The sequence below is a fragment of the Oryza glaberrima genome, chromosome 6 (genome assembly GCF_000147395.1).
Source record: "Oryza glaberrima chromosome 6, OglaRS2, whole genome shotgun sequence".
Lineage (NCBI taxonomy): Eukaryota > Viridiplantae > Streptophyta > Magnoliopsida > Poales > Poaceae > Oryza > Oryza glaberrima.
In genome coordinates this window covers 2,917,638-2,930,452 of record NC_068331.1, presented here as the reverse complement: position 1 = coordinate 2,930,452, position 12,815 = coordinate 2,917,638, and the positions used below count along the sequence as shown (strand labels likewise).

Sequence of the window (12,815 nt, the reverse complement as noted above, 5' to 3'; positions counted from 1 at the left end):
TAAAAAGAATTTGGAAATAGCGGGAAAAGATCTTTTACTCCCGGTTGTTCTCATCAACCGGGACTAAAGATCTAGGGGTATATATATTCCCGATGCGCGCCCTCGTCTTCTCCACCAACACTTAGAAGTTTTTGCCCGATCGATCTCTCTCGGCTTCTCCTTCGCCGCCACTGCATAGGGCATCCCCGCGCCGACGCCGCTGCCGTATTTCGCCGTCGTCTCGCGCTCGTCGTCGTCATCGCCGCCTCCGCCTCCTCCGCCGCCGCTGCATCTCTGGGGTGAGAGCCGCCGCCGCCGCCTCCCTCTCGATCTCTCTCTCCGATCTCGATCTCTCTCTCCCTCTCGATTGCCGTCGGCCACCGAGTTTCAGACACCGACGCCGCCCTCGTCACGACACGACGCCGCGCCACGACGACGCCGCACCACGACGACGCCGCGCCACGAGACGCCACGACGCCGCCGCGGCACGGCACCGGCGCTGCGCCGCCACGCCGCTGCCGCGCCATGCGCCACCGGCGGCGCGCCACGCCGCCGCCGCGAAACGCCGCCACCGGGTGTAGCGCCACGATGGCACCGCGCCGCACGCCGCCGCCGCGCCATGCCGATGCCGCGCGCGGCGCCACGCCGCCGCGCCGCCGCGCCGCCGCTCCGCTGCCGCCACACCGAGAACGTGAACGAGCGAACGTGAACGATAACGTGAACGAGCGAACGAACGTGAACGAACGTGAACATGAAATGCAATTATAGGTAGGTGAATGAACGTGAACGAACAAACGTAGGTGAATAAAACGTGACCTTAACGAGAACGCGAACGTGAATGATATCGTGAACGAAACGTGAACGTCAAATGCAATATATGTTACTTCGCGTTTATCCTAATACATCTTTTTGTATCTTGCAGAAAGGACGTTGTCGGAGTCATCCCTCAAGCCGGAGTGGTAGAGCTAGCCCTCGAAGGAATTCGCGCAGGCAAGTGACGTAATTATATATATATGATTGTTATATTTGTAATGCAATTAAGATTATTATATTTGTAATTAGACTTATTAGCATATAAGATTGTGTAGTGTTCTAATATACAACAGTTACACTTAGAATACATGACTATTTGAGTTTTAGTATAAGATTATTGGAGTTTTAATATAAGATTATTATATTTGTAATTAGACTTAGTATATAATTATTGACTAGCTAGGGTCCTATAATATACGTCATCTAGACTTAGCATATATCACTATTTGAGTTTTAGTATAAGATTATTAGATTTGTAATTAGACTTAGCATGTAAGATTGTGTAGGGTTCTAATATACGACAGTTACACTTAGCATACATGACTATTTTAGTCTTAGCATATAAGATTATTGGAGTTTTAATATAAGATTATTATATTTGTAATTAGACTTAGTATATAATTATTGACTAGCTAGGGTCCTATAATATACGTCACCTAGACTTAGTATATATCACTATTTGAGTTTTAGTATAAGATTATTAGATTTGTAATTAGACTTAGCATGTAAGATTGTGTAGGGTTCTAATATACGACAGTTACACTTAGCATACATGACTATTTTAGTCTTAGCATATAAGATTATTTGAGTTTTAATATAAGATTATTATATTTGTAATTAGACTTAGTATATAATTATTGACTAGCTAGAGTCCTATAATATACGTCACCTAGACTTAGCATATATCATCACTATTTGAGTTTTAGTATAAGATTATTAGATTTGTAATTAGACTTAGCATGTAAGATTGTGTAGGGTTCTAATATACGACAGTTACACTTAGCATACATGACTGTTCATTTAGTCTTAGCATATAAGATTATTTGAGTTTTAATATAAGATTGTTAAAACATAAATGTCTCATGACTTAGCAGATGTTTCCTGTATGAACATATGGCTGATCGCGATGAGGAACAGATATTGTACGATACAATCGCGGAGGGAAGCGGCCAGTACTGGAACGAAGAAGAGGGGAACGAGGATCCAAACCAGTATTTGAACGAGGAAGGGAACGTGGAGAGGGATGCGGAGGGGAACCAGGAGGGGCACGTGGAAAGGGATGTTGAGGGGAACCAGGAGGAGGAGGCTAGTGGAAGTCAACCCTCCGTTGGACAGAAGAGGGCACGCGGGCAACGAGGTTCCGCGAAGAAGCTTGAAGGTCGGCACATCATAACGGAAGTGGAAGAAGATGGACGACCTAGTGCCCCGGCAGAAGCCGCCAAGAACTATGTACGTCACAGCGGTTGGGTTGTGCGGGATAACGTGCCTGTCAGTACGGTGTACTGGCGAAGAACAAGGGCACGCGGAGATCATGAGAGCTTTGTCCCAGATTCGGAGAAAGAGATGCTGTGGACCACAATGCTCGAGACATTCACCATTCCCGCGGGTACAGAGGACAAAGTGAAAAGGTGGACTCTGAAGAAAATGGCAGAACAGTTTCAGAGCTTCAAGTGAGATCTGTACCAGAAATATATCCTGAAGGGCCAGACACTGAACTTTGACACGTTCCCAAAGCTAAGGGATCACTGGAACGAGTTCGTTGCATATAAGACAGGTGAACAAGGGCAGGCGATGATGGAAAGAAACAAAGAAAATGCCGCCAAGAAGAAGTACCATCACCACTTGGGGTCAGGCGGCTATAGCGTCGCGATGCCGAAGTGGGAGGAGATGGAGGCTAGCTTGCTTGAGAGGGGTATCGAACCGGCCACCGCTAATTGGCCGGAACGATCGAAGTTCTGGTACTATGCTCACGGTGGAACGCTCAACCCAGCTGATGGCTCACTGGTCTTCGGCGATCAGATACGAGAGGCTGCGCGTCGACTAACAGACGCAGTGGAAGCCTCTTCTCAGGGCACATTCCGACCAGACAGAGAGAGGGACGAGCTGTCACTCGCCCTGCAGACTCCAGAGCATCCAGGACGAACACGAGGGAAAGGGGTGATTCCTTGGAAGATTGAGTTCAAGGAAGACATCCACACGTACAGGAGTCGGATGAGGCGCAAGAGAAATACCGAGGCGAAGATTGCAGATCTAGAGTTCAGGGTATCGAGCTACGAGCGCAGAATGCAAGAGGAGGTGGCAAGGAAGGTTGATGAACGCATGGCCGCACATCGGTCCCATGATCCCCAGCCGACCATTCCTCCTGCAATGGTGAGCCCGTGAGGAAACCGTAGCAGCTACGCCTCAACGGGGCAGGTAGGATCACAGAGCATGGACGCCATGCAAACCCAGGACGAATCCACCTGCACCGTTGATGACATCACTCAGCGGACACCATGTGAGCTGCATATTCCTTTCAAGAACTTATCAATAAAGGTAAGCTCGTAGTTTATATATTTTAGATTTGGCCATTCCGCTAGTTGCTGCTTATATATGTTGATTACTAATAAATAACCTCTCACCACATGAAGGTGGCGTCGGGCATGGCCATCCCAACGGACCCTTCAGGTACTTACCACTGCAGGCCGATTCCAGCAGGATACTCCAAGGTCGAAGTTGAGTTGGTCGAAGGCGCGTACGAGGACCTCGAGCTGGATTACCCTAGAGGAGACGGTGAGACGCATCTACGAGACACAAGCCATGCAATTATTCTATGGCGCAGGCGGTACATCATCCTCCCTGGGCGACAAGCGGCGTCTTGTGCACCATCTCCTGCGGCTCCGCCATCTCCTCCTCAGGATCCTGCACCGTCTCCACCTCAGGCTCCTGCACCGACTCCTCCGCAAGCTCCTCTTCCGGCACCTTCAAAGTCAAGGGCCCCCCAAGCTCCACCGCCTGCCCACACAAGGGCAACGAAGAAGGCGAAAGTTGACGTGGCCAAGAACAAGGACCCGGGGTACGATTGCACGCAAGAGGAGCTTGACGCTTACGTGGCATCAGAAGTCAAGAGACAATTCAAGCCTCGAAGTCCAGAAAAGAAGATTCCTATAGACCCGAGTGTCATGAACTTCTTCAGGGGTATGTCTGCACTTGCCAAGGAGGCCATTAAGCTATCGGACTATGAGCGAACGCTGAAGAAAGCATCTTTTGGAAAGTCCAAACCAGTCCCTCAGCTTGGAGAGCAACCAAACCAGGAGATCGAGCCGTTGGTGACCGGTAAAGAAATGACGATAGAAGAATTTATTACTGACACCAGTCTAACTACGGATCAATTGCTAGGAGTCGCACCAATCGAAAAGGCGAAAGTGAAATACATGTACAAACTCGGTAAACCACTTGTCAAGCCTGAGCTGCTGCAGTCCCTACCTACACAAATGTACAAGTTCCATCAGTTGTACATGGAGATGAGCGCCACCGGTAGAGAGATGATCGGAGCGAGGATCAGGGACACGGACTTCTTGCAAGAAGATGACATTCTCTGGATCAATTTCAAGGGAATCTACGAACTATACCAGCTGGACGCCCTCGACGTCTCTATTATGAGTTGCTGGATTTTGTAAGTATATCGTTCAGTTAGATTTCTTACTACGTCTCCTTTAATTAATTAGGTCCTTGTATATAAGTAGACTATAGAAAATAATATACTCCCTTTTATCGTTGTAGAATGGAGATTCAAAGGGTCCGACGGTGGGGGGTTTTCGATACTGGATTCATCGACCCTCGGAAAGTAAATGTCGCAATGCTCGACCAATATCCGCAAGCCACAGAGGACAATCTCGTCCATCTCCTGAAGGCGCAGCATTACAAGACGTTCATACTGTTGCCGTACAACACAGAGTTAGTTTAATTTTACTGTCTTCCTATACCAAATTTCATTCCCGTACGAACTTGCTAAGTGTTTCATATGTAATGCATCCCACGCACATTGTAGATTCCACTGGGTGTTTTTACTCTTTGACCTGTCGGCCTGCACCGTCAACGTATATGACTCAATGGATAAAAAAGAGTCTACGTTTGACAAGGTTTTCGAACTTATAGACAGGTACTGTCATAAGTTCCTCTGTTAATTAAGAAAATCTTGTTATGTTAATTGCTACTACGAATCATAGCTTTAAACTCCATGTAGGGCTTGGTATCGGTTCCGTCATTTGGTCCGCGGCAAATGGAGAGAAAGACTTAGGCGGAAGTTCAAATTTCCTGTGAGTACACATGCTCTACATTTATATTTCTCCGATTCAAATACATACAAGTGTATATTAATTAGATCTCTCGTCGTTTGTCATTTATTTGTAGTGCGCAAAGCAAAAGCAGGGAACTAACTTGTGCGGCTATTACGTATGCGAGTATTGCCACTGCCTTGCAGACCAAATCATCACCACAAGAGAGCTCGATGTACGTATAAATAAATTCAAAATTTCATTACGTATCGATTTCTTGTTTAATTACTAATCAATTTCATACATTCATATAGTTTATTCGCATGAGGGATAACCTGACCACACACAAGGAATTTATCACGGTGGTTCAAGAACAACTCATGGGATTCATCAACGAACAAATCCTTGATCCCAAGGGTGAATTCTACTACGACGGAAACACAATTCATAGGTCCTTAGCTTCTGAGCTAGCGACTACTACTACGTCGAAATCGTAGCTAGCTAGGACATATAATGGATTGTAATTAATACATGACTAATATGTTTCTATATGCATGTTTACACATTTTCTATAATGTAAATATATTTTGGTCATATATATATATATATATATATATATATATATATATATATATATATATATATATATATATATATATATATATATATATAAACCATGTAGCAACAGGGCCATGCGAAAAAAAAGGTCAGCTCGATCTTTAGTCCCGGATTGGTAGTCCCGGTTTGGAAACCGGGACTAAAGGGGGGTTACGAACCGGGACTACAAAGGGTTTCTCCACCAGTGTTATTTAGTTGTACGCTTGATTTGAAGAAAAACGTCGAACGGAGTTTTATCGTTTAGTAAAAAATAATTTATTACTTACTAAAAATATTTCAAACAGATGCAACATTAAAAATACTAATTGCAACACTAAAGTAACCACTGCATGCAACATCGAAGAAAACCGACACTACTTAAAAACAAAGTGTTTTTCCTGACGGCTACTTTGCGTTCTCTATGACGGCCGGCGCTACCGCTAGCAACTAAAGGCCAATGAAAATGAACCATCTTTACAGGCGGAACTTCACCACGGTTAGGTTACGCTGATTGTTAGGGAAAATGATTTTTGATCACAAAATAAAAAATCACAAATCCGATGCCTAGCCGCCAGGAAAATATGATTTTCGAGCGAAAAAGTTCCGCAAATCCATTGTTGTGCCCGGGCTCCGCCGCTGGATGCGCCGGTTGCACCCCGAGCCATCGCTAGATCCACCACTCCAAGCCGCCGGATCCACAGTCCGAGCCCCAAGCTGCTGCCCGTTCGCCAGATGTGGGATAGGGGAGGGGGTGGAAAAGCCACACCGAAGCCCAGATATCGCGTCGTCGAGCACCGTTACCGCCATATCCGTCCCCTCCACCGAGCACCGCCGCTGGAGAGAGGTGAGGTAGGCTGGTGTGACTGGATCTCAGAGAGAGGGTTGGAGAGAGAGAGAGAGGGGGGGGGTGAGGAAGACATTGGATTTAGAGAGGGTTGGAGGGAGAGGCCGCAGCAGCAACGGTGGGGTTGGCGGTGGCGGGGGAAGGGGAGGAGCGAGGGAGAGGAGGGTTGGTGGTGGCCGCTGCAACGACAGTGGTAGGACGTGGTGGAGGAGAGGGAGCTGGGTCAGGGCGGTGACGGATCTGCCGCCGAACGGGGTCACCGCTGGTTGTGGATGCTGCCACCCATGGGGAAGGAGGAGGAGACGGGCGCGCTCAAGCTCATAGTGGTGCCGATGAGGAAGAAGAAAAGGTAACGGAGGAGGGAGGATGAAGTAAAGGAGAGGGAACTTAAGTATCGGAATTTTTTTAAAGAAAATCAATATAGCTATTTAAAACAACTGTTTTATAATTTGTTTTATATAATAAAAAAATAGTTTAGCAGTTTAGAAAATATATGCTCAAGGAAAACGAAGAATGAAGTATTGACGGTACCAACCGCCACAACCAAGATAGGGGTCAAATGGTTGCACGCCCAGCTCAGCCCAACCCATTCCAAAAGCAGAATCGTCTTGTTAGGCCCAGACCGCTCCACTGTCGACGTAGGCCTCGTCGGCCGTTTGCTGTTGTACTCTACACAGGTCCAGGTTCACATCAACAATCGGGTTATACGCATCTGTACTGGTGCCATTGTGTTTGGCAAATTTTTTGTCTAATCGTATCTCGCGTTCCAGTATTAATTATCAGCCATCCGTCCTCGTGTCGCAAAAACATGATAGACATGCAGTTTAAAGTGTACGATTATGTTTACAGCTTATTTGAAAAAAAATGATTATGTTTACACTACAGTGACGTCCAGGATAATGGTCAAAGGCAGCATTTGTCCAGATCAGCCCAGCCCATTCCATGCTATCTTACCTCAATTACAAAATAAGTTCATTTTAACTAATCTCACATATACAAATACAAAATCTCAAAAACTAGAATATTCATATTTTATCAAATCCCAATATAATTTCTCTCTGTCCAAAAATATATGAGATTTTGGTCGGATGTGTCCCAATATAAGCTAGACTCTTCTGTTCAGACTCGTAGTACAGGATGTGTCACATCTGACCAATTTTTTTTATTCCCCTTAAAAAAATCTTTCGTATTCTAGGACGGGTGGAATTTTACTCACTTTATCTACTCCCAATAAATCATTCCCTACTTTCATAAATTCCTATGCAATAGTTACTCCGAAAATACACTAGTGTATAACTTTGAGATAAGCGAAGGAAGCTACTCCAAGTGATAAGTACAAATGAACTTAGTATAGAACGAATGATACATACTGAAATAAAGAACCGCACCAAGCGATGAATTTTTTTAATTTTTAATTTTATTTATTAAAATATTTACAGAAATAATTTTTGATTTGAAAATTTTACAAAACTAGTCGTCCATCGCCCTCTGGGAGAGCGATTTTACTAACGTGGCAGACAACCGATGGCCCTCGCCTCCGAGGGATGGGAAATTTACAGGCGGCCCCTTTTAGCCCTCTGGGAGGACGAAAATCGCCCACCCAGAAAGCTAAAGGGGGCCGCCTGCAAAATGTCACCTCCTCCCGTACAGTACAAAATAGCCCTCCTAGAGGGCGGTAAGGGGGCTGCCTGCAAAAATGCCAGGCAGCCCTCTTAGCTCTTTTGCAGGCGGCCCTCTAGAGCAAAAATTGCCCCCTGGGAGGGCGACAAGAGGGCGGCTTGCAAAATTTCAGCACCCTCGGTGGCTGGCCGTTATGACAGAGCCAACAGCCGGCTACCACGTCGGAAAAACGCTCTCTGGGAGTGCGATTTTTCCCAGAGAGCGATGGGCGACTAGTTTTGTAAAATTTTCAAATCGAAAATTATTTCTGTAAATATTTTAATAAATAAAATTAAAAATAAAAAAAAATCCCAAGCGATGCATAGCATGACCCATCAGATCCATTTTGTTAGGCCCAGATCAGACCACTCCACTCGTCTACGTAGGCCTCCTTGGTCACAGCGCCCGCCCACTTCTGCCCAAATCGCATGTCCCGTCCAGGTTCACCGCCACAAACCGGCCGGGTGGACGCATCCGCCCTCCACTCCACTCCACTCCACTCCACTGCACGCCAACGCCCAAGCCCACCAACCCAAGTTGAGTCGTGGCCCCCCCTTCGCCCTCTCCTCGGGCCGGTCCACTTTTGCGGCCTCTCTCGTGACGCGAGCCCGATGCCCCCACCCCACCCCGCGCCGCGAGCGCGTGCCCGACGCGCGACGCGGCACAATGCCCGCCTCACCTGCACGTACGCCATGCCTCCCACCCCTCCGCGCGCCCGCATGTGTCCAAGATTCCGGAACCGACGACGTACGTCGACGTACGTGAGCCGCCGCCATGGATTCGCTGCCTATATATACGCACGCGATCGAGCTGATCGATCAGTGTAGCGATCTACGAGATGAGGCCGTCGATCGTGCTGTTCGGGGACTCGATCACGGAGGAGGCGTTCGGGGAGGGAGGGTGGGGCGCGCACCTGGCCAACCACTACTCGCGCTCCGCCGACGTCGTGCTGCGCGGGTACAGCGGCTACAACACGCGGTGGGCGGCCATGGTCGCCGCGCGCGCCGTCGTCGCCGGCGCGGCGGGGGCGGCGGCGCCGCCGGCCGCCGTCACCGTCTGCTTCGGCGCCAACGACGCCTCCCTCCCCGGCCGCGCCAGCGCGCTCCAGCACGTCCCGCTCCCGGAGTACAGGGACAACCTCCGCGCCATCTGCGCCCTCCTCGCCGCCGCCTGGCCCTCCGTCGTCGTCATCCTCATCACCCCGCCGCCCGTCCACGACGCCGCCCGTGTCCGGTATACACAATCGCTCTCATCTTGCGTCAATTTTATTGGTTTTCTCGATCGTCGAACACAATGCAAGAATGGATCACCAATGGCGCGCCGCCGCGCGCGTGCAGGTACCAGTACGGCGGCGATTGCGCCGGCTTGCCGGAGAGGACGAACGAGTCGGCCGGCGCGTACGCGCGCGCCTGCGTCGAGGTGGCGGCGGAGTGCGGGCTGAGGGTCATCGACATCTGGTCCAAGATGCAGCGATTCCCCGGCTGGGAGAGCTCATTCTTGAGGTAATCAAATCAAAGCAAATCAAGCAAACACCTCATCACCTTGTTCTTGTGATGAGCTGCTGAGAGCAAGTTTAGTAGTGTAGCTAACTATTAGCCCCAAATCACGTATAGTCAACTTAACAACTAATTCATATAATAATTATCTATAAACATATACTACACTACACTATTAATATATGATCCTACTTATCATATATACATTACGTTTTGGAGTCCGTGTTTTAAATGGCTACAAATCTGTAGTGTGCCTTTTATTTTCTCTTCTCAATATGTGATTATAATTGGTTTATAGTTTACTGTTATACCCGCTCTGATGAAATTTGGCGCGAAATTTGAAGGGACGGGCTGCACCTGACGCCGCGCGGGAACAGGGTGGTGTTCGAGGAGGTGGTGTTCGCGCTCAAGGACGCCAGCCTTGGCCTCGAAGCGCTCCCTGCCGACCTGCCGCTCTTCTGCGACATGGATCCAAACAACCCCGTCAAGTCCTTCGACGAATGACTCATCATCGCAAAAAATTCGCATTACTGATTTTTTTGTCTTTGTTATTTGCGTGTGAGAGTGGGTCCATTAGTGATTCAAGGGTATTCAGAACCTAAGATTTTTGGAAAAAAAAGATAAGTATATGTACTCTATACCTCGTATATGTATTAAAAAAAATAAAGAAGAATACTAAACTACTCATTTTGGGCCCTGTTTTACCATTTCTTCTCTATTGGTCTAAATTTCCCACTTCCGTCCCCTTTCCTCTCAGCCCACGCTCAGCTTGGGCCGCAACTAGTTCATTTCGCCTCCCCGCCTAGGCACAGCAAACCCAAATCGGACAAACCACTGAGGACGTGCGCGGTGCGGCGGCGGCGTCCGGGCGGCGGCGGCTGCCGGCTGCGAGGCGGGTAGGCGGCGCGTCGGGCGTGCGGCGGCGACTGCAGTCCAGTCTGCAGCGTGCTCGTTGGCGGCTGCGGCTTGCGTGGCCGCGTCGGCGGCAGGAGGCGCCGAGGCGTGCAGGCGGCGCGTCGGCGGCTGCGGCCGTGCGGCGTCGGGGTTCGGGCCTTCAGGCGTCGGCGCGTCGCCGGCGTGCAGGCCGTCAGCCCGCTAGGCCACCACACAGGTACGCGATGCGGCGGCCGAACGACCACGGCTCGCCGGCCTGGCATGGATTGCGTGAGGGGCTTGATTCATTGCATTGATTTGTTCTAGGTAGTTCAATAGTAGTTATGTTTTCTGGCGGTGACGGCTTGATTCATTGATTTGTTCTTTAGTAGTTCAATAGTTCACTAGCACCGAAGGATTCAACTTCCTTAGTTCCTGTCTTCTTTATTTTTCAGAGTGTCAACTGTTAAGTGTATATTTATTGACAGATTGATAGTATAAAGCTGTAAATATTAGGAATTTAGATAACTTAGAACCATAATATTTCATTTTCGGAGTGTTAAATTTATATATATGATGATAGTATGAGGCTATATATGAGCTGCTGTTAGGAATTTAGAGAATTTAGAGAGGGTGTTTTCTTCGATGGACTATATAAAAACAAGAAGCAAGATGAGCAACAATCTACATTCATTGGAAGAGAATTCTTTTTACAAGGTAAAGGATGAGGACATCATCACTCATTTTTAAAATACCAAGCATCGAAAAGTTCTCCTCTAAACTGTAAGATTTTTTTTATCATTTTACCATTCTCCATCCTTTACATGTTTTATATGTTGCCACTTTCATATGTCGAATAATTAGTACTTATATATGTTAAAGAATTTGGACTTATGATCAATTCTACCAATTTATAAAGTTATGGCCAATTTTGTGTTCTATATGCTATAATATTATACAATTAGTAATGTGTGATATTATACCAATTAATTATTGGACTTCTGGAGGTAAAAAGAATTTTGTTTTACCCATACCTATTTTGAATACCCAACCTCTAAATCCTAGGCCCGCCCCTTAGATATATGATAAGTTCATTTTCGATGTTCTTATTAAATTCTCAAAAGTCTTAGCATTGATCTGAACTCTGATGAACATGTTTTCTATATTTGGCTTTGTTCAAAAGATTGCTACCTTTCAGAAGGCATCTTGTTATCAGGTAGTGATTCACCTAAGCATGTTGCTCATGGTAGCTAAGCATGTTACCATCATAATTGTAATTCAGTACGCTCAACTGATTCTATGATAAATAATGAGTCCATTTCAGAAATATATAATAATAATATATATCTTTGCTTGGATATTTGGTTTTCAAGATATTTCAACATTTGTATTGCCAACATATATATCCTTTTCTTTTAATTGTTTGATTTACACGCATTACGATATTGTGTTGTTGCATTAGCACGTGCATGTTACTAGTATTATTCTAGTTTAAGAAACACAAATAATGAGATTGCAAGTCAGCCAAAGAGGCTAGAGCAGAAGTTAGTCATTTGGATATAATTGGTGACCCAGGGATTCGCAAACCAATTGAAGATTATCCACGTGAGCATCGCATTATCTATTGGAGAATTGTTTTGTAGGGACAAAATTGCTTGCCTATTTTTAATTTTATGTATGTGTAAATGCGTAGCCAATTTATACATGAAACATGTTAATTTTTTTTCTAGATTCGCCCTTGTTTTCAGCCGCCATGGACGCGGCGGAAGGTGGAGGTGGCGGCCGAGGCTGGGGCGACGCCGTGGTTGCGCTGCCGTCGACATCCGCAGCAGCGATGGAGGGCCGGGAGAGGGCGCTCACCCCGATGATAGCGTACAAAGGGGAGGAAGACCTTCGACTTCCAGAGCGGCCAGGGTTTGGTTCAACTGGAACGGAAGTGGTTGTCACCACCAACCACTTCCATGTTGGCGTCGAGAACGCCACAATCTATCAGTATAATATCAGTATAATGTAAGTTTCTTCCTCACAGTCGCATAATATTCTACTCATCTTTAGTTCATTTTAGAAGCATTCGCTTATTTCATACTACTACTAAATAAATCTTGATTTTATATTGAACATTCAAAGATTCGTTTTTTAATAATACTAGTTGGGTGCCCATGCGTTGCAACGGGCAAAAAAAAAAAATACATTAATTTTAAATTACACCAATTGAAATGATGGGAAATAATCATTGAGAAATTTTAATATAGCACAAACAAGAAATATGCCATAATTTTATAGTCTTCATATATTAGT

The 12,815-nt window shown here is 46.6% G+C and overlaps 1 protein-coding gene across 1 annotated transcript; it reads left to right on the top strand.

Annotated features, from left to right (window-relative positions):
• The first annotated feature begins 8,986 nt into the window (after positions 1-8,986).
• LOC127777169 (GDSL esterase/lipase At5g45920-like) lies at positions 8,987-12,635 on the top strand. The gene is made up of 4 exons (XM_052303710.1): positions 8,987-9,381; positions 9,486-9,650; positions 9,989-10,755; positions 12,248-12,635. The coding sequence occupies exons 1-3, from the start codon at positions 8,987-8,989 to the stop codon at positions 10,146-10,148; spliced, it is 720 nt and encodes a 239-aa protein (XP_052159670.1). The 3' UTR covers positions 10,149-10,755; positions 12,248-12,635.
• The last annotated feature ends 180 nt before the right edge of the window (positions 12,636-12,815 follow it).

Excerpts from the sequence above, each read along its gene's own strand:
- LOC127777169 (XM_052303710.1), top strand. The coding sequence starts at position 8,987 with ATGAGGCCGTCGATCGTGCTGTTCGGGGACTCGATCACGGAGGAGGCG. Across the intron at positions 9,382-9,485 it reads CACGACGCCGCCCGTGTCCG|GTACCAGTACGGCGGCGATT; the intron begins GTATACACAATC and ends GCGCGCGTGCAG. Across the intron at positions 9,651-9,988 it reads TGGGAGAGCTCATTCTTGAG|GGACGGGCTGCACCTGACGC; the intron begins GTAATCAAATCA and ends CGAAATTTGAAG.